This window comes from Cordyceps javanica, chromosome 1, assembly GCF_051103115.1.
Source record: "Cordyceps javanica chromosome 1, complete sequence".
Taxonomy (NCBI): Eukaryota; Fungi; Ascomycota; class Sordariomycetes; order Hypocreales; family Cordycipitaceae; genus Cordyceps; species Cordyceps javanica.
Window position 1 is genome coordinate 7,710,512 of NC_139295.1, and position 21,362 is coordinate 7,731,873.

A 21,362-nucleotide genomic window follows, 5' to 3' on the forward strand; every position below is an offset into this window, starting at 1 on the left:
ATATTGACAAGATCCTCGCATTCTATACATATACGGTGGCATATGAGAGTGCCGCACCGTCTGGGTTCCGATACGACGGAGGCTACCTTGTGAAAGACCCTCCACCGAAACGAATTATCACAACATGCACGAAGCCACGGCCTGATATAGGCGTAACGAATGGGGCGACCCCCGCTCGTTCTTCGCCAATCGGCCTCCCGTCGACCAACACTCAAGCTCAGACGGCAAATACTACAATGATCACAACGGTTCTACCATCCATGACCGCAGCGCCCACGTCTTGCTACACCACTGGGCCGGCGGTAACTGATTCAGCTTCGGTAATGAACATCATCTTCAGTTTCTGCGGCTTGCATTCAGTTATGACCGCGCCAACAAGCATATCTTCTATAATGACTGTTAGTGACGTGCAGATGCTGCTCGAGATCAACCCGGCCAGCTGCGAGTCAATCAGCAGTGCGACGGAGAACCTTCCAGCACAATTTGGAAGTCCCGAGAATAGCAGGCCAACCGGTGCGCTAGAGGCGTACAACAAAGCACTTTGGCCATGTGTCAAGCTATACGAAATCTGGGAATATTGCAAGTTGGCGTTCTCCCATTAGTGGCTCAATCTAATTGATTATAGGTAATGGCAATGAGACCTCTGGAAACAAAGGACGAGGTGGTTTCGGCACAATAGGCTGTAACGAGCTCGGCCTTAAGCCACCTGCGGCCTCAAAACTGGCGGTGTGATAGATGAGGGGCTTCGGCTGCAGCCCCCCTGGGAGGACATCCTCGCTCAGAGGCAAGCTCTACAAGTCCGTCCTCCACTGTGCGATCTTCAGGAGGATCTTCCGTATCCGCCACAACCTCCTGATCCACTAACCATTCGCCCCTTGCTAAAATCTTAAACGCAACCCGCACTTTTTCACCATCTTCTGGCACCGCGGATCTAGCCTACGCCCGTTAGCAACACAGAGCATCATCAATCACACCAAATTCTTCATACTCGATAGTTTCCTCCGTCTAATTTCCCATCGGCGCTTCCAATGGCCTGTCTGGTTGTTCCCCTGCACACAACGGCCCGTTGCCTGACAAGCAGCCCGTTCAGTTCCACACGTTTATCATCGCCGTTGCCATCTTCCACTGTGATGTAACGATGGCTGTTTTTCCACTCGATAGACATATCCAACCCCATCGCATTGTCATCCATGGTGGCATATGCAACAAAAGCACGCGCCAACTTCTCCGGTTCGTGATGAATGTTAAACTCGCCCGAGCTATAGGCGCCAGAGCGATCGTGAATCCACAGTTATATTGTCGTAGCCTTGGCCACGCAGAGCCAGCCCTGTATGTTAGTCGGTCGCCGCAGATCAAGCTCCTCCTCGACACGGGCCGTGACATGCTGGCCGGCGGCGGCCAAGTCACCGGACTCTTTGCGATACAACGCGGGCAACAGCGTCAGGAGCTGGTCGGGGTCATCTCGGGGCGCGACGGCATTTCGGTCGAGGAGTCGGACGGAGGAGAGAGGTGGCTGTTCGCTGACGCGTTAGCTTTCACACGTTGCGATGCGACGAGGAGCGCGACACGAAATACAGCACCTAGCTGTCTTCTCGTCGCAATGCCCAGCAGGGTCCTGCGCCCACTACATGCGGGACTGAGGGCGGAGAATGGACTACTGCAGCAGCCGGGCAGAAGATACCCCATGTCGGGGACAATGCTACCTTAAAGAGGCACGAGGCGATGCAGTCGACGACCAGGCATGTAAGGTTATGATATATAAAAAACAAGAGGATCAACTTCTTGGAAAGTGATACGCTCTAGTAAGGAAACCCCTATCGTGTTTATAGCGTGTCTTCAACGAAAACAAGCGCTTCCTGGGCAAATGGATCGGACGTGGAGTGTCTTTTTTAAGCGGTGAGTTTTATCAGACCAACTTCTGTGAAATATAGAAGCATTAAGAATCAATTAATCAATTGACATTCAACCAGCCAGCTAATATCCAACAGGCCTATAAACAATCTCTGGGTATTTAATTCTACCTATGCCAGTAGCAAACTTGTTACTGTCAAGTGCCGCTGCCCCTGTTGCCATCTCTTCTGCCTACACTCCTCCCACACCAGCCCCCCCGGCGGCGGCCCATCAGCAGGCCGCTTCTTCTTATTCGGTGCAGCTATAGAAGTAGTAGTAGTAGGATGCTGCACCTCCCACACATGCACATGGTCAAAGTCAATCTTCATGACCCGCCCCACGCTCTCACACCACGTTAGGTTCCCATTGCTCGTGTCATCCTCGTCCTCCACCCCAAGCGCCTGTAGCTCCCCAAGCGTCCGACACGCCTCTGCATCCACGTCCACCCGCCGCGCCTCGAGCCGGCGATGCAACGATGGCGAATACAGCGGCGTCCCCGCGTATGAGAGCAGCAGCATATCTGTCACGAGCTTGCCGTTCGTCATTGGATACGGCAGCCGGAGTTTCACCACGCCAAGACACATGGGGATTAGGATACCCTGCTGCGCCGCCAGTTTTTTGTATATGACGTCTTCGTGATAGAGCCGGTGCGCGTGGAACGACTGCACACCCTTGGCCACGAGCGTGTAGCCAAAGCCGGTGACGGTTAGCCGGAAGAGGCAGCCGATAGCGCCGTTGCTGCTCGAGCGCCCTCTTGAGCCGCTCAATTTCTTCCTCTTGCGCCATGGCTGGCGTTTGGTAGTCACCGTCCCAGTTGGGTGGTTGTCACCGTCCAGTTGAATGGTTGGTGCTGGTGTTGGGCCGGGATGCTTAGATTGGGCTGGGTTGTGTCTAGGGATCCACATGCGAATTTCCACGTGACACAACGTCGTTCCCTGACTGACATTTACCTACTCTACATGACTACTAGTCAAGTAGTGCCCTTTGTTCTTCCCGGGTTCGGCTAACACCCAACCCAGAGACGGCGATATGGTGTTCGTTCGCATTGACTTCTATTATTCGAAGATTAACAGGCGCAAGTAACACCGGGTAGGAGTGTACAAGCCTGGCGCACTCTGTACAGCTTCCAGCCCGAGTAGTTCACGCTACTCGTATCGATGCCCGTCAGCGGGATTACGATGATGTTGGCCGGATGCGCCCACGTTTGCAGCCGTGGTTGCGTCGCGTCAAGATTGTTTCGTGTATGATACAAGCATCTGGGGAAGTGATGAAGAAGCCTTGCACGTATTGCGAGAAAAAAAACCAGGGTCCGTTCGATCAATGCATCAAAATCGACGATGACCACTTTCGTCGTTGCGGAAACTGCGAATGGGTACGTGGACGCTGCCATGGTGCCTCCAACACTTCTGAGACCCCAGTGGCTTCTACAATGGAAGAGAAACTCGGCTCTGAGCTTGATGAAGCAATGGCAAGCCCCGATAAGCCATCTGCGACCCAGACACGGCCCGAGACTTCAATAGATGGGAACCACGACACCTATAGTAGTCCATTGGGCGACAAGACTGTCCGAACTACACCGAGACTAATCGCAATGCCCGAAGCCGCTTTCGTAATTACTGATAGGCGCTGGGGGATCCATCAAATCAAAACTGGCCGTTTCACCAGTACTGACTCGTCCGCACAGCCCCAGTGCTGGTTTGCGGCGGATAGACGTCTTATATATGGCGTACTCAGTTTCCTGGAGTGGAAGCCAGCAAAAGATGATCATGATTTCAACGTCAATTTAGAGGACGTCTCTACAGTGAGAGCAAGTCCGCAAGCATGGCGAGTTCATCTCATCATGAAGGAACCTATCGAATCTGCACAGCGCAAATCATCGAGAGGAGATGTTATGGTTGTCTTTGAAGGTCAAGAAATCACCAGACATTTTTTGCAATTTTGTGTCGTTGAACACATACCAATTTCATATGAAGAGCCGTAAGTTCAAGTGGTGCCTTAAGCCTAGCCAGTCTGTGGAATCATCTTGGCTAATTCGCGGTCTGCAGGTCGGCAATGGTTACCGAATGGCGAAACATGAAGTCGGCCAATACCTCGACACACGACGACTAACCGATATCGTGCGATTGGAAGTCGTTGGTTTAGGGCGAGAGAGCTCCCAGAAATGTTTTCAAGACATTGTCGAGTCGGAGGCAAGCGCTATCAATCAGAGCTCACGCCACACAAACCTCAAACCACCGCGACAGGACGCAACAGACGTCATTGCGTTATTCTCAAGCTCTTATTGATTCAAAATATACCGAAAGGAACAGTCAGCTCCGTGAATGTCCAGCCATGTGTTTTGGATACGCGCCAGGCTTAGCGCCTTACTTCGGGTCGCACTGTAAAGCTAAGCCCAGTTGGCCAAGGAACTACTAGACCTGCCGCTGCTGACAGATTAGCGCAGTCAAAAGAATATGACACCCATAGAAGCTTCTATAGTAGACGCTATTTCTGACTAGGCAGGTACAATTGTATACGTAACTTAAAGCTCTTGCCACTTTTGCCCCCTGTTGCTTAGAAAGAGGCACTGGTTCGTAAAGCGTATATAGGTAACGCCCTTTTGTCCATAAATGTAATTTTAGGGATTCGTCTCGTGGCTCTCAGGTGGCTGCACTACCTCTGCGCTGATGTAAAGCGCCAACTGCAGAAAGAAAGTGGTGGCGGGTGGCTCATGCACAGGTCAAACTATTCAGAGCCTATCATAACCACTGATAACAACCATACTATGTAGTTTCCACGCCACATACGAACTAAACTTCAGTCTTGTAGGACACTCAAACGGTGTTATGGATTTCATGAAGTTCCATGCGCCGTTCTAAAAAAGGGATCAAATTTTTCATCACACGTCCTCGAGCTGAAATTTATACTCTCCGTCATATATCACTCGAATGATTGGTCCTGCAGTTATTAGATTGGTTGACTTCTGTTGGATTCTTATACTTACCTAGATCCAGGTGTTGTAATGGCAATACCTTGTTGGCTCCGGTTGGCGGAGCACCTTTGCACGCCGCCAGCAACCTGAAGTTCGAAATTGGGGGATTGAAGATTTCAGGATTTGCGCAGGAATTTGCAAATCTACCACTGCTTTGTTGTTAGTACAGCCAGTCAATGGATTGAGTTAGAAAAGACACTGACCCGTGACCAGCCTTGAGAACGCCTTGGTCATTCCATACATAGTTGTTCAAATCTCCGTCAATAAGGATGCCGCCGCAGCGGCAAGAAAAATTCGGCACCTTCCCCGCGGTAACAGAGCATAAACTGCAAACTTCCTGAATGAGCCCTGTTGTCATCGGACTTGGTGCCGCACTAGACGTCGAGCTAGACGTAGAGGTTGAACTGGAGGCCAAAATAGATGTGGAACTCGAGGTCGAACTTGATGGTAAACTTGATGTGGAACTCGAGGTCGAACTTGATGGTAAACTTGATGGTGAAGTCGACGCTGAACTCGGCGCTGGACTTGACTCTGGACTTGACGTCGAACTAGACGTTACACTCAACGGTGAGCTACCCATTGAAACAGAATTTGAAACGGATGCGGCCGAGGATGCTGATGTGTTCTTAGTAGCGATGGTTTCTGTGGCTGTGCTGGGCGAGAGAGAAGGGTCGGCCCTCGGGCTGGTTTCATATTGGCTGACGGAAGCTGGGAATTTGAGGAACATCGTAGTCGTGAGGGAGTCAGTGGAGGCGGACGACCACGAAATGGAGGCAGACAAGGCGGCTGTAGGCAGCGGAGTCAAGTATGGTACAGTGTATGTAGATTTCGGCCAGATCACATCCACGTCGCGCACCTCGGGATTCCACATCTGGGAATTGAACAGGTTCGTCACTTCTTTCCCGTAGACAACCGCCAGATCCATGACCATCTGGCCTCGTAGCGGCTGCCAGCGCCCGACGTAGAGAGGAGAGGAGCTACTCAGAGCCTTGGCGCTGTCTATAGAAACAGAGGAGGTGACTTGGTACATGGGCGACTGTTTACCACCACCGAGATTTTCGACAACCTCTTGAAGGAGTTTCTTGTTGGTGTATAGCTGAGCCATGTCCCACATCATTACACCACCGAAAGAAGGGTATTTCTTGGCCCAGTCTATAGCTGCCTTCAGTTTAGAACCTTCGGTGTAGCCGCGGCCAGCAGCATTACTCGCAGGAATACCCATTAAAACCTTGACCTTTGGGTTTCTGCTCTTTTGTGCCCATTTGTCCCAGACAGCGAAGTTGAAGTAAGGCTGACTCGGCGCATCTTCTTGAGCCTTGTCTATGCCGCAGGGATTATTATAGAACTGAATCTGAACCATGTCAAAGGGAATCGCGTCCAGAGTAGTGGCAAGATTCACATCGGGGTTGACGCACTGCGGAGCGGCAGAGAGAAGGAACTTTCTATCAGTAACGGTGTCCATGAGGTGACGCAGCTTGCCAGCAAAAGCAGGAAGGTTGTTGATGGGGGACTCGAAATCAAAATCGAAGCCGTCAACGACAGCTGAGCCGAATGGACGGTCAATGTTGTCTAAAGGTACGGGGCCAAACATGTCCCAGATGCGCTGCGCAGACTTTTCAGCGCCAAAGGTGCTATTCCAGTTTGTTGAGGCAGGTAAGCCACCGCCCATAGATATCAGAATAGTCTTGCCCTTCTTCTGGCAGATCTTGATATCTTCCTCAATCTTTGATCTGTCAGCATCGGCTAGGTCGACAGTAACCGGGGTAATGCCGGTAATGAAAGCTATATTGATGACGTCTATGCTTCTTTCGTCGCAGTAGTATGCAAGTCGCTCTTGGTGAGAGTTATGACTCTCTGGACTATTAGCCGCCGCGTTCTGACCCCAGTAGATAGCGACATTCTGGCCAGATTCCGGGTTGAAGCCAGCCAGCGCAGAAGCCGCAGCTGCAAGAACACCTGCGAGGTGGAGATTGATATTGAAGGGAACCATCAGCGGCGAGGGTACAAATGGAGAAGGAGAAGCTGACGAAAATTTAGTCTCAGACCTCGGGCTATCTATAAGGCTAGAAAGAGCATTTACTTACCATTAAACGCTTTACACTGCCGATGGGTGACTAGAAGCTCCGCGTGGCCCTTTTGGGCTGTGGCAAATTTGGTCGTCTATCCGAGGGACCATGTCAGGATTATTTTGTTGATCATAGTCGCATCGATACAGTATGTCACTAAACTACGCTAGAGGGGATACCTTCATGGCGATGAATGTTGGGAGATGAGTTGGTACCTACCGGTATGCTAAACAGTACTTCTACAACACAGTACAGTAGACTTGAGGTACAGTATCCTGCTTTGCGAAGCAGATATTTTGGTCGATTTGAAGCGCTAACTGTGATTGAAGAGTGCTCTAAGCAGAATTCTTTCAACATTTGTCAAGCGGATTTGGAAATGGTCACAGTGATAGCAAAGGTCACGCAACAGGTCATGCTTTCGCATTCCAGCAGCCAAAATCGCTGGAAAAAAGCATATCTGAGAGCGTTCGCAGCCGGCTCTAGGTACTAATTTAGGTACATCACTTAGGATGACACAGCTTGTATTACTGTGACATCTCGTCCAAAGTGACTGGTTTTGGTGTTTTGCCGCGCTGCCGTGTACCTCGGCGAATTTTGGCTCTAGAAACAAATATAAAAGCGCTGGAGAGTCCGACTGTTGGCTTGACGGCATCAGCAGTAAAACCATGAGTAAACAGCAAACAGAAAACGGGCAGACAACAGACGCCTGCCTTCGGCTGGGTCACAGGCTCCTTGTCCCCGGTGTAGCTCACTGTTCCCCTCTTCAGTCTTTCCACGGCCGGCAGCCCGTCACTTTACACCTGAAACAGCAAGAAAGGGGGCGACAGTTTCTCCGGCTGTCCATTGCACTTGTCGGCAGCCTGGGAATAAAGAGTACTGCTGTAGTGCTGACTAGATTACTTGAAGACCAAGACGGCCCACAGACGTGCGCCACTTCGTCGCTACATCTCGAAAATCTGCTGCCTGCCAATGAGTTTCGTGCGAAAACGCAATTCCGCTCCTTAGTTTCCGAGTGGCAGACTGCATTAGAACGGCGTAATGATCGTGAGCCAAGGCGTATCTCTAGGCCGAGACGCAACGCCAGGCTAGAACGCGCCTCTAATATCCTCACGGATACTTGCCCGGATGAGGACAGTTTGGTGTCGCTGATCACTGCGCTGTGTAACGCGGTCGAGGAGGGAGGCCCAGTCAAAGTATTTGCCACCAGCTGCTGGCCGTGGGTGATGGCTCTGCTGGAGTGGCTTTTCGGCCAGCCGCTGGACGCTGTGGGCGGAAAGCCACGATTTCGTTGCCGTGTCTCTGTGGTCCTCATAGACACTGCCTCCTCTCACGAGACGAAGAGCCTTCGTGTTCTACACCGCAGAGATGCCGCCAGGCTTTCGTCCAAACCCAGACCTGGTAGACTGACAGTGCCTGTCTAGGCAAGTGGTAGCCAGGGGGGAGGCGAGGTTGCGGCGTGGCAGGCGTTTGGTCCACGTCGTGCCCCTCTCGATTATACGCCGGGTGTGTTTCTAGTGATCTGGTGATCAGAAAACGACTGCGGATCGCATCGAACGATTCGGCGTTCGCATATCTCATAGACCACTCACTCAGGCCTGCCACAGCAGCGAGTTTCTGCTTCCCATCGCTTCAACGCCACACCATGTAGTAAACAGCTTTACATTTCTGCTCTGTTGATGCTCAGCCAGAATATACATATTATCTCGCGATGCCGTCTCCAGATCCCACCATCTCATTCAACAGTGCTGCAAATCATATCGCAGGATGGCAGCTCTGACAAGACACTCTAAGCGACAGAAAGAGGCCGTACGTAAGCGCGGCCCTAGTCTTCGCGACAAGGCCCGACAGCTAGGGCTCAAGGGTAGCGTTCGCGTGCTCGTCATGCACGAGGACCCAACGCACGGTGTGTGGCACATTGCGAAGTATTGTCCCCCGGGTCTGACTTTCCCTGACATAGACGGGCTGGTGGGTGTCCAGAACACACGACGCAGACATTTGCTCAATAGACCATAGGTTCGGGAATACGACCAAACTAGGCAAAGGCCCCGCGTGCGCCCGTGCTCCAAACACGCCATACCACTTCAGAATGTCCGCAGGTTCTCGACGGGGTGCCCGCCAGACGAGGAAGCCGCGGCGACGACTGTGGGCTCCGTTAGTAGCGACAGTGCAGATCGAGATGACATGGATACTTGCGTGGGTGGTGCAGCAGATGCAGCCATTGATTGTTTGAAGGAAAACCTGGAAAGCCTGGGCGGCTTTTCAGATGATGACTTCGCTTCGGTGGATCAAACGACAACACGTCGAAGTGAAGAAACGGGTTCTCAGGCGTACCGCAGGCTCCTTCGCTGGATTTGGGGAAGCTGATGGAAAAGAGGCCCATGTACCCTCGCAGCTGCCTCGCTCAACGAGCCAGGCGTGCTTGACATACGCCGAACGACACGGTCCGGCGCGTCTCGACATCGCGGGTGACTTTTTTTTAGTAAATCCAACATGTGTCCAGATAAATAAAAAGATCCGACTCGCACTAGGTATTCTATGCCCATCGCGAGTGAAAGTCGTACCATGCCTGAAAGACACCCAGACCGTAGAGCACGTGCATCCTCTGTTGACGGGCTCAGTTACGACAGGGGTTAATGACTATCGCGAAGCTGCGTTCGTGCTTATGGCGGCGTAATTTTTCATCGCCGCATTTGATCGCGCATTTTTCAAAACATGAGAGCCAACATGGTTGCAACACCATGACTGGGCGCCAGAGGGCAGATGCAAGGCCTAGTCGGCACAAATAAGGCTGCAGGGGTAGCCGCACGAACCAACCTGGCGCTGAAGTAGAAGTAGGAGCGCCACAAATTGGCGGAGCGGCTTGTCACTGCAGACGTAAATCGCACTTGCACTCCCCGGTAAGCGGTGCAGTCCGATTGTAGGTGCAATTGCGGCGCGACCTAGCCTCATTAGAATGAGGGGGGAAAAAAAGCCCGCGCAGCTCCTGCGTTGTGTTATGGGTCAGCGCCCGACCCGCCAAGTATAATCCATGAATGTATAGGGACTAGGCTGGCCTCACTCTGCGTCTCCGCAGCACATCGGAATTCGCTTCCATGGTCAGTCGTCAGCATTTTATGACTTTCTGCTTAGCGGGCCAGTCCCATAATAATGCCCCGCTGTCCACCCTGGTACTTGTTCGCAACACTCTGCAGAGGGAGGAGGCTGGGCAGACACTCATGCGGAGCCGAAATGGGAGAAGCTTCGGGCTCCCTGTCAAAATGCTTTTGAATCAGCTTAAATACCCCCGCCCCGAACTTCAGCATTGCCCGGGTTTTTCCCTCTCTGTGTGGTGGTTGAGACTGTTGCTTGTGCCAGGCATGCTCAACCACTACATGGATTCAGCATTGCCTGCACGTCATTCATGACGGTTGAGATTTGTTGCTTGTGTCAGGCATGCTCAACTGTCGGCGTGCAGTTTGGTGATTGAGACTGTTGCTTGTGTCAGGCATGCTCAATCGCCAGATGGATTTAGCATCGCCTGCACGTCATTCATGGCAGTTGAGATTTGTTGCTTGTGTCAGGCATGCTCAACTGTCGGCGTGTAGTTTGGTGATTGAGACTGTTGCTTGTGTCAGGCATGCTCAATCGCCAGATGGATTTAGCATCGCCTGCACGTCATTCATGGCAGTTGAGATTTGTTGCTTGTGTCAGGCATGCTCAACTGTCGGCGTGTAGTTTGGTGATTGAGACTGTTGCTTGTGTCAGGCATGCTCAATCGCCAGATGGATTCAGCATCGCCTGTATGCCATCTGCTCTTTTTCCAGTACGTGGCTGTGGCTTCACGCGCTCTACTCGTCTGGTTTTTCTGGGCATTTTTTTTTACGCACCAGCAATAGCTGTGTGTTTTTTTTTTTTTTTTTTTTTTAAATAAAGGATCAGTTTAACTTGCTGAAGTCAGACGTACAAGACCGTGATACCCTTGTTTCCTCTTGCCATACATGTCTACTACTGCTGCACCTACCGGGAGCTAGTCCGACGCTAAACGTATGAAAAGTGAAATTGAACTGCTCATGAGTAGTCACCCTTTGCTAGCCCCCCCTTAAACCTCCCACGGATAACTGGTCACAATACTTGGAAGACTCGTCTACCGCAACGTAAATCCGGCCTTGCCATGGAGCGGCATTGTATGGGCAGCTGTATGATTTCGAGTCAACAGTATCGTTTTCCACCACCCAGAAGCGTGACTGGATCGACATTCATCTCGAAGCAAACGACACCTTCGCTCCCATTGTCACTACCCTAGACTTGTTCAGCAGTTCCTTGCTTACTACCGCAACCCCTGGCGTGTGCTGCGAACGCCTGTTGTGAGGTTTCTATGTCTGACACAAGCAGCAGCTTTTCGCCTCTCATTTCGCAGCTCGTGTTGTCTGCGCCCGCTACTAAAGTGGCATGAGGAGCAACTTTCTACGCCCTCGATAAGTGCACAGTGAAGACCCACCACACAAACCGCGGTCTTCTGCTTTCCATTCGCGCCGTTCAACATGAGGAGTGGCTATCTGCTGTCTGGCGCAAGCCCCTCCGAATACGACATACCACGAAGGGAGCTGTTGTCTCCTCTCATCCTATAATCATGTAAATAGGAAAGCAGTTTCTAGATTTTGTCTCTGGAGAATATGTCCAAGCGCGAGCTCTCATCGCGGCGCGCTTTTTTTCTGCTGAAGCAATCAAACGTTCGGCGGCCACAAAGAAACGAGGCCTTTCCTTGGCAAACCAAATCAGACTGCTGGGGGCGAAGGGATACATCCCTGCAATTTTTGTCCACCAGGATGCATCCTCACTTTGGCATGTCACGCAGCACTGCCCTGCGGGCATGACCTTTCCGGACCTGAACGCGATGGTAGTAGGCATACACAGCGAATAGGTAACGCAGACGCGCCAGGCCTATTCCTAGCTAACTATGATGCAGGTTCTCATGAACGAGGAAGCCGATAAAAGTGTTAATCAAGACACATTGAGGCATCATGGCAAGAAACAGAACGCATTGGTTCGCAGGTGGGGTCATACGGGCGAAGACTCTGCGGCTCGGGCAGATCGAGGGCCTCGGTGTATCAGGATCCATCCGCTGGTTCTTGGCACCTGAATGTGCATTGCCCGGCTGGCGTGAGGCTTCCAGATTTCAATGTCATTGGTACGTTCCGCTTCCCATTTCGCAAGGGATTTTTCTCGCTGAGTGGACAGGGAAAGATATTTTCTTCCTAATCAAGACCTAGATTGGGCCACGCAAGGCAACGGAGATCAGGCTGCCTATCCGGGCTGAGCTCTACTATGGAGCGGCAATCTAGTCGCGGGATCGTTTACTTATGGGCAAATCTGTGCCTAGTTCGGAAGGCGGCGTACGGGAGGCATTGCATGGATTGAGGAGATAGCGCAAGTCGACCAGCATAGCTAGCGTGGGATAGCGTCGTTGATGCTGGGCAGATCGCAGCAATAGACTCGGCGATTGTCTCGTCACAAAGCTGTTTGAGTCAAGTAACTAGGCTCCAGCAGCGGAGCTGTTCTTACTGGCGTCGATGGAGACGCCTGAAGCGTTCATTGCAGGCTTGCATCGTCATGTTACGAGATGCAGTTAGAGATGCAGTTAGCTAAATTCTGTATGAGAGCATGCAGGCAGTGACTTGTCATGACAAGCTTGCCCTCATGTCCTGCAAGATGGTGTCATCTTCGTTTATCTAGGTTCGAGAAAGGCGCCCCAGCCACCCGGGGTTAAGGGAGGCTGGCCAGCCTTCGGTTCTCTGACGCTTATGATTTAATTACATCCAGCAATCACAGCTCTGCTTGTCTCTCCAACAGAGGCAGAGTTATCCGACAGCATCTCGCCAGATAACTAACCAGATCTAGTTCCATCATCGGCTGTAGAACTTCCTTCACACTTGCACAAGGCTGACGATTCTGCATATCGGACGCAGAGGGTGGCGGGTCTGAAAAAGCCAGATGCTGGCATGGATATACGTGTGCTTAGCTCTGCACATAGATGAAGCAGGCGGTCGAATATGGCGCACAAGTCAATGGGCAACGCCACCGATGAAATAAAGATATTACAATACAGTATGCATACCTAAGTATACAGTAATACTCAGGACATTCAGCACTTATATATTACAGTAGTACAAACACCCAAAATGATTGTTGCTTCAGAGGCAACTCCCTCGATCTATTCTTGGGCAAGTCCATATGGTCTTTGAACGTGCCCATGTCCAAGAATCGAAAACGCGAGATCGAGGCAAAAAAATTGGTCTCAAAAACGCAATGAATAACAAAGTAAGCTGATATATGAGCTCAAACAACCCAAACGCTGACATATTGCAGGTCATGCCACGGGAGTGTCGAGATGAAGCCGACCAAGCCAGCGCTCTACGTCATGTCTCATATCGGCAATTGAGTGAAGCGCTGGTAAAAGAGAACATGTGCCTTAAGAGGCTGCTGAGACAGAGTGGTGTTGCCTGGTCTGAAGTTTCCCGAGAGCATATGCTCCGAAGCGCTACCATCGGTAGCATGGTGAGCCCTGCGCGGCTCCCCGTGGAAATACTCCTGCGCATCCTCGAGTTTGCTGTGACGAGCCCTCATCCCATCGTAGATCCACTCTCACCACTCTGCCCCGAGAATCTCTCCAAACTCGAGGCGGGAAGGCGGAACCAAATTGCGATCCACTTTCTTGCGACATGCCGTGTCATGTACGAGGAGGGCACGGCATACCTGTGGCAACGCAACGAGTTCGTTTTTACATCGCCGCAAACCCTACAGAAATTCGGACATCTGGGAATGCGCTACCGCTTACCCATCAAGCACATCACATTGCGCATTATTGCTCGGTACTATGACGATATGGAGCGGCAACACACTCTTGAGGCTGAATATCACCCCGACTTGAAGCAGAACCAGCCTCTCAAAGTATGCAGACGCCCCCCCTCATCTCCGTTGCTCCGCGGTGGGTTTCGATGCTATACGTGGCTACAGATTGTTGACTTTCTCGCGGCCTTACGGGCACCGCCCGATGGGAAGCACCTAGACGAGAAAATGTATCGATCTCTGCTGCTTCCGAACTTGACATCGCTAAGACTGGACTTGGTCAACTTTTCCACCGAGCTTGTACCGCTCTCCGGCCCAGAACTTCATGACATGGCTTCGCATCAGCTTGGGTGCCAGTTGAATGAGCTGCATGTGACCGGGTTGCCGTATGATGACAGCGGAGACAAGGCGTATGTCGAATTGAGCGGATTGTTGAAGGACGAGGGCCTTTATTTATCTGGAAGCGCCGCATTTTTGGCTCGCGAAGAACATCTACAAGTTCTTTCCGGATCTAGATGGACCGCGAGAGTTGTTCGAGCGTTCAGTGACATGGATAGCGACAAGGACTCTTTCGATTACGACTTTGACAATTCTTTCAGCGGATTACTTCACCCGCTCATGGGCGTCTTTCCACCAGTACCGGCCGAGCGTGATTGCCCGGTATCCATCTGCATGGCGGGAACTACTCTCTGGAAACGGGTGCCGGTGGCTCGAGACAGTGACGAGAGATGGTGGACAGAGTTCTCGAGAGCAGGTGGCTATCCTCTGCCGACACTCTTCTTGCATTACTAGTGAAGGAAGGCGGAAGTAGATATTTGGCGTCTAGCTTCCAAGGGCCATATTCAGAACACAACACAGGCCGATGCAGTTTTTGAACAGAAGTTTTCTGGTCGATGCACTCAGGCAGCCTTTGACTGTGCGAGATAGCCCACACTAGATGCCTCCCGCTCATGCTTTTCCCGCTGAGACCGTGTTCTTGTTTTTCTTCTGACTATTGTTCCACTATCGAGATTTGCTCTCGTTCGTTAGTGAGTGCCAATTCGAGTTCAGTGCTTAAAGTAAGTACACAGTGTCGCTCATACTCTAGGCTTTGCCAGATGAACTCATCGAACCCTCCAGTTATGTTCCACAGCTGCTGGCCCAGTCTGGCAAGTGGTCAAACACCACAAAATGCGCACAGTCTTTCATTAGCTGGGACGACCCAAAAGTGTTTATCTAGGCATCTGAACCGCAGCGGAATGCGCGATGTCGTATTGCGAGAGCAAGAATGCTTCCGAAGACACCTACTCTGACTGAGTACAAACACCGGCTGTGACCGCCTGGTGGCTTCTTTTGCCGACTTTATGCGCAAGGTCGCCCCTCCAGCCGTGTCCTTGTCCGGTTAGCTCGACCGATTAAGTGAAGGCGTATTTCAGTTGCCACCCAAACTCCTTGATAGCTTTTTTTTTTGAATAGTACACTCTGTCCAGACGATGCAAATCTTTCTAGTTTTTCTGTTCCCGGCCGCGGGATAAACGCGGTGTAGTACTTCCTGTGGATCTTGGTCCCAGCCGCTCAATGCTTCCTCGTCGCAGGAAACCAGAGGCGGCGTGCTTATGATGTACCTCCCCCATCCGATGCTTCTCGCCCTCCTCATGGCGCAAACACACGCGGTCACCGCGTCTGCGATATCCATTCGCCGATATGTCAACTCCAGCACCTGAACGTTGCCGTCTTCCGTAGCTGCGCGGCGATCCTCGTCATCCTCTCTCTCAGGGAAGAAACGACTCAACTTCAGAGCCAAGATAGGGAGGTCTGTCTGCTTCTGTATCAGAAAACACCATGTCTTCTGCCACAAGACTTGTCACGCTATACCTATCTTTATTTTAGGCTGAGGTATCACAGACTCGTCAGTCCATGCTGCAGGGGTCCCGGGAGCCGGGTTCGACGCCTCTCCGAAACTGCTAGTCGTGCTAACGAGCACGAAACTGTCAACCTGAGACGCTAACTTCGCCGCTGTTTCGATAATGTAGCATGCGTTTCGACGTGAGGCTTGCGCAAAATGGCGACGTGGATTGTATGCCTGATACGGCTGCCGCACAGGATGGATGAGTTGAAGTCCATTGATGTTATGCTGCCGGCCCGGGTCGTCGTCGCGAACGGCAGGATGTCGACGCCAAGCGGCTTGAAGCAAAGCGACGGCAGACTTAGCATACCGTTACGCGCTGTGCCGAGATGGCCAGATGAGCCTGTGACAAGCGCGTCGTATGTCTCGTCCACCGCGAGGTAAAGTGGCGATTTGAAAGTGCTCCCCGTGCAACATGCGACAGAGAAGGGACTTGATTCGGGTCCAGTTCGTGATTTGCCATTGATACGAGCACCCCAGTAATCTTAATTGCCGCGGAAGTCGCAAAGCACGTTCATCCGGAATATGCCTCCGGGCGGAAGGAGAGCTGTGTCCAAAAGCGCATGACGTGCCATGAGCAGCCAGAAAACAATGCGGAGCCATTGTCGACCCTGAAAAAGCTGCAAACTTCGCGCGATGTGAATCCATGTGTGTTGGAAATGTGTTGAGCTTGATGACACTCCACGAACACGCACATTTAATGAACGCGTCGAATGTTGCTTCCTCGCGCCCGTCGCATTTACTTCCTCACATCAGCAGTTCTTGCAGACACGCGACCGCACACCCAGCAGGCTCCACCTTGATCCCACCTCCATCATGACGCAGTCACAGAGAATGGTCATTGTTGGTGCTGGTCCGGTCGGGGCTTTAGCTGCGTTGTATGCGGCTCAGCGAGGCTTCGCCGTCGCGGTTTATGAGCTACGTCCAGGTATGTACTCGTCAATGCTCGCATTCAAGCTTGATTGCAGCCACTCAGATACCGTACTCATCTTGATCCGACTCCTAACAAGACACATATCTTCGTGATTCTGCGGGCGGCTCTCTCGGTCCTGGACAGCCTGTCAACCTCGTCATCTCGGAGCGCGGCATGAGCACCCTGCGTCATGTCGGCCAGCCAGAGCTTCTCCAACGTGTCGTTGCTAGCTCTGTATGTCTGCGAGGCAGAATGATTCACGCAAAGAGCGCATTCGGGGGCCTCCTCCAATCGTCACAGGGTTTAGACGCTCTCGGGGGAGTGAGTGGCTACCGGTCAAAGCAGAGAAACGCGCATATCATACTAACCACCGAATGCGGCAGACCGGCCTCGCCATCGATAGGACAGCTCTGGTCGCAGCACTCCTTGACTCCCTCGATGCTCTGCCCAATGTAAAACTATTCTTCAACCACAAGCTCATCAGTGCCGATTTTCACAGTGGCAGGGCGCTGTTTGAGGACAGAGACTGGCTTTCCCAGACCACAGAGGTCAGGTTCGATATCATGGTCGGCGCCGACGGCGCGCACTCTACCGTCCGGCACAACATGACGAAGGTCTCTCGCATGGACTACCGGCATGAGTACCTCGATGTGCTCTGGTGCGAGTTTCGCATGAAGTCTGGCAAGGCACAGGCCGATGGGTCGTGCGCCTGGAGGTTCTCACCGGACCACCTGCACATCTGGCCCGCAGGAGATTCCATGTTCATCGCCGTTCCCAGCAAGGTAAAGCCACCTGACAGCTCATCACGCGGCGAAAACGTCTTTTTTTGTCGTTGCTGACTAGCGCAGGATGATTCATTTGCCTGCACCCTCTTCATGCCGGCGGGTCGTTTCGCTTCTTTACGAGCCGACGAATCCCAGATTCCTCAGTTTTTTGATACAAACTTTCCAGGCGTCCGAGATCGCATCTCCGACACGGACCTGATCCGTTCGTTGAGCCAGGGCCCGCACCAGTCCATAATCAGCATTAAATGTAAGCCATACCATTTCGGGTCCTCCGGCGTCATCCTCGGGGACGCGGCGCACGCGATGGCTCTCTTCTATGGCCAGGGCACGAACGAGGGCATGGAGGACGTCCGTGTTTTATTTTCTGTGCTGGACAAGCACGCGCAGGCGGCAGACGCGGCTCCCTGCGAAGGGAGGGCTGCCTCGTCCATCGAAGCTGCCAGGACACGCACGCAGGCACTGGCAGAATATTCCTCCAGCCGTTGGAAAGATGCACACACGACCAACGACCTGGCGATGCAGAACTACCTTGAGATGCGAACATCTGGGTCCACGATCCATGGACTTCGCAAGACGCTACAGGAATTTATGCGCGTGCGTCTTCCTTCCCTGGGGTGGCGGACTAGGTATTCACGGGTCGTGTTCAGCAACGGGCCGTATGCCGAGCGCGTGCGCGGGAGCGAGGGCCAGGGTCGTCTGCTGAGCATGTTCGCGGTGCTTGCTGCCTGTCCTGTGGTCGCTGCCGGGCTGTATTTTGCTTGCGCTCGCAGCTCTTCGGCGACAAAGTCAGGCGGGGCTATTCACGCGCTCTGGCAGTGGTCTGGCTGTTGAAGGCATTTTGGGGACCTGCGATGAGCACTCCACTCTACGCATAGATGTAGTCCTACATACTAAATAAGAATGTTTCCTTCTGCCGATCAAAACCAAGGCAAATATATTGGCAGCCAGCAGTGCGGGGATCAGAGTTAAGCTCTGTCCAGACGATCGCGACGGGTAGTACTTAGCACCCGGAGAAGGCCGGACCGAGGCAGCGAGCCGCCCGCCCAACGTCGCTGGTCTATCGTGTGCCGCGGCAAGGCGTTAGGTCTATGGCTGCTAGCATGCTATGAGGGATACAATGTTTTATTCACGAACTCTGCGCCGTCGAAAGTCCACTCCGCGAAGGGATGGTGCTCTTCGTTCGACTGTAGAACACAGACATCCTCGCACCCGTTGAGCGTCACCGTCGTCATGGTGAAGACCCGACCGTCTGAGAGGCTCTTGGCCACGGCCACGAAGGCATCGAAGTCTCGCAGCAGCTCGCCGTCGATTTTGGTGACGAATGCCTTCTTTGGCAGGGAATACAGGGCCGCGGTCGATCCCGCCCGCACGTCCGTGATATAAATGTCGTAAGCGTCCAGGGCCTGGTCGGGGCTCAGCCAGTGGCGGACGGTGAGAGGCGTGGGCTGGATCGATGCCCCACAAAACTCAACACAGCGAGTTGTTTCCAGAGCATCCACTCGAATACTCTTCAGTTCGAGCTCCTGCGCTGCGCCGTGCCGCCACACGCGTGCAGGGATAGCGCGAGGATGGCTCACCTCAAAATCCCCCCAGCACGTGGGCAATGTCTCGTCCAACGCCAACACGACATCACCCTCCGTCAGCTGGGCGGTAAAGGCTCGTCTCACCATGAAAATGCTAGAAGTGCAGGTCGACTCTGCAACAGATAGGAGAAAGTCCTCCGGCACACCCATGATCCGCGCTTGACGTGTCGAGATGACCTCCATCTCCGCGGGTATCACATGAAGGTCGGGCGCGGAATCGTGCGCGAAGCGGGACAGCGACTTGGACAAGCTCGCCGCCGGCAGGCCGCCTATGCCGGGCATCCAGATGGCCTGGACCGATCCGTCCGAGCTCACGACTACACCGTCTGCGCGCTGCACCTCGGAAGCCTCCTCGAGCCCGAGCAGATCCGCATTGACCGGCTGGCATCTGAGGGACGGCGTGTTCGGGCGAGGCGCCGGGCGCGTGAGCACGACCGACCGTTGTACAGCGTCACCCCGCAGCAGCTGCTCCGGTCCGCTGAAGTAGATGAGGCTGGCCTCGGAGCCGCTGTGCGGCCGGCGCTGGTCGAGCGTAACGCCGTCGACGCCACCTGGCGCCGACGAGGCGTCAAATTGAATGATCGCGTAGCAGTGATGTGCGTGCAGAAACACGCACCGCGCCGCCACCTCCGCCGACGAGCCGAATGTTATTCTTAGATAGCATGCCTTGTGCGGCACAACCCTCCGTGAGACGACGGCGAGGCCCGCCTCGGCATCAACGACGACGCCCATCCCTCGAGCCAGCGTGGCCGGGTAGCCGTCCAGGGACAGATACGCCCGGCTCTCGACGTGGACCAAATTGGCTATGATGGCCGGACACCGGGCGTGGGGCGAGATCCTGTTCAAGTAGCCGATGCGTGGCGACGACGGCGGCGGCGACGGGCGCAGATGCATCGTGGCGCTGCGCCAGAGACCCGTCGCATCATCCTCGGAGAACACGGTGATGCCGCTCGGAGCGTAGAGCGTCAGGACGGAGGCGCTGCGTCGATAAAGGCTCTCGAGACGGGCGTACGTCACCACGACGCTTTGGCCCTTGTGAAACATCGTCAACCGATCCAGGAACTCTTCCAGACTGTGAATCACTTGCCCGTTCAGGCTGTGGATGACCCAGCCGGGCTCGCCGTCGCCGATCGTCAGCGGCCCCGCGGACTCCGCAACATAGACGCCACGAGCGGCCACGGACGCGCGGACGGCTTGCACGTATGATACGTCATGGCAGAAGAGGCCTGCATACGACACCACACGTTTCGGCGTGACGTCGTAGAGGTTGACGACGTTGACCATGCCGAGAACCAGCTCCCCGTTCCGGAGCAGGCTTACGGAAACCTGCTCGTCCACATGCTCGTCGAACGCATTCTCAAGCTCGTCGAACCGGAGCACGGCCGCCCCGTTCACCTCGAGAAGAATGTCGCCAGGGAGAATCCTCCCGCGGGAGGGACCGCCCGGTAGGACTGTCTCCGCGACGAGCAGCCCGCCGGACGGCGTGATCAGCTTGCGGAATCTTTCCTCCCACTCCGAGCCCAGTCCCAAGCCCTTGCACTCGTGGAGCGCCTTCATCGTGAACCGACACTGAATGTCGCCTCGGGCGACGTGCTGACCTTGGCGTAGACGGTTCAGGGTTCGCAGAACAGGGCCTGTCGGCAGTATGAAGCATATCGCACCGTTCGTCATCCCCCCGGACACCATCCCCAGCACGAGGCCATTTTCGCCCAAGGCTGGGCTGCCGGATATGCCGCCGCTCAGGTTCATGTTGGCCATGTAATAGCTGATGTTGAAGTCACTGTACGGCCCGTCATACTCCGGGGCGTTACGGTCTACCCGGCTGATCGCGCCGTCGATGATGCTGGTGGCCTCGCCGGCGTCGTTGCCGACCACAAGTACCGGCTGGCCGACTACACGAATGGTTAGACTTCCTCCGTACTGCGCCGGGTGCCGGTGGGTCAATTACCGAATGCGCCATCTGGACTGAGCCCCAGGCCGTCTATCTTCGTATTTTGAACGCCTTCCGGGTCGTACTTGAGAAAGGCAAAGTCGTGAATGGGGTCGATGTAGAGAGGCCGGCAGGAGACCGCTTCCTGGCCGAAAATGCACAAGCCCCAGAACGGTCCCGGGCCGGCCACGTGTCGGTTTGTGAGAATGTAGCTAGAACGCACGGATCAGCAGACCGACCTGCCGCGGGATTCTGCATCTGTACCCTCTCTTGGCATCCACGACAAATCCGGTTGCCTCGCTCGTCTCCGCACAGTCCCCGTCAAAGGGAAGCGTATGGCTGAACTTGATAACGACCACGTTTCGGCTGACTCTGTACGAGTCCTTGCGACTCTGGTGCGCGGAACGTCCCTGGCTCTTGGCCGGTCGCCGGCGGAGCGCCCGCCGGAATGCTTCACAGAGCATGTTACCGGCAGCAGAGCAGATGGCTGTAGCTTCATGCCGGCCAGCAGACA

The 21,362-nt window shown here is 53.7% G+C and overlaps 5 protein-coding genes across 5 annotated transcripts; 2 read left to right on the top strand and 3 right to left on the bottom strand.

Moving 5' to 3' along the window:
* Nucleotides 1-1,291: 1,291 nt before the first annotated feature.
* V2A60_002345 (uncharacterized protein) lies at nucleotides 1,292-2,795 on the bottom strand (the record flags this gene model as incomplete). The annotated part of the gene is made up of 2 exons (XM_083253696.1): nucleotides 1,292-1,513; nucleotides 2,199-2,795. 2 exons carry the CDS (start codon nucleotides 2,793-2,795, stop codon nucleotides 1,292-1,294), a joined length of 819 nt encoding a protein of 272 aa, XP_083109822.1.
* A 2,452-nt stretch (nucleotides 2,796-5,247) lies between these two features.
* V2A60_002346 (uncharacterized protein) lies at nucleotides 5,248-7,112 on the bottom strand (the record flags this gene model as incomplete). The annotated part of the gene is made up of 4 exons (XM_083253697.1): nucleotides 5,248-5,409; nucleotides 5,565-6,883; nucleotides 6,946-7,021; nucleotides 7,107-7,112. The coding sequence occupies 4 exons, from the start codon at nucleotides 7,110-7,112 to the stop codon at nucleotides 5,248-5,250; spliced, it is 1,563 nt and encodes a 520-aa protein (XP_083109823.1).
* A 6,100-nt stretch (nucleotides 7,113-13,212) lies between these two features.
* Nucleotides 13,213-14,544, top strand: V2A60_002347 (uncharacterized protein; the record flags this gene model as incomplete). Its single annotated transcript, XM_083253698.1, has 3 exons — nucleotides 13,213-13,224; nucleotides 13,273-13,854; nucleotides 13,921-14,544. 3 exons carry the CDS (start codon nucleotides 13,213-13,215, stop codon nucleotides 14,542-14,544), a joined length of 1,218 nt encoding a protein of 405 aa, XP_083109824.1.
* A 1,909-nt stretch (nucleotides 14,545-16,453) lies between these two features.
* On the top strand, nucleotides 16,454-18,166 carry V2A60_002348 (FAD-dependent oxidoreductase; the record flags this gene model as incomplete). Its single annotated transcript, XM_083253699.1, has 4 exons — nucleotides 16,454-16,565; nucleotides 16,648-16,871; nucleotides 16,934-17,332; nucleotides 17,399-18,166. The coding sequence occupies 4 exons, from the start codon at nucleotides 16,454-16,456 to the stop codon at nucleotides 18,164-18,166; spliced, it is 1,503 nt and encodes a 500-aa protein (XP_083109825.1).
* Nucleotides 18,167-18,438: 272 nt separating this feature from the next.
* On the bottom strand, nucleotides 18,439-21,312 carry V2A60_002349 (uncharacterized protein; the record flags this gene model as incomplete). The annotated part of the gene is made up of 3 exons (XM_083253700.1): nucleotides 18,439-20,810; nucleotides 20,867-21,060; nucleotides 21,113-21,312. The coding sequence occupies 3 exons, from the start codon at nucleotides 21,310-21,312 to the stop codon at nucleotides 18,439-18,441; spliced, it is 2,766 nt and encodes a 921-aa protein (XP_083109826.1).
* Between the last annotated feature and the right edge of the window lie 50 nt (nucleotides 21,313-21,362).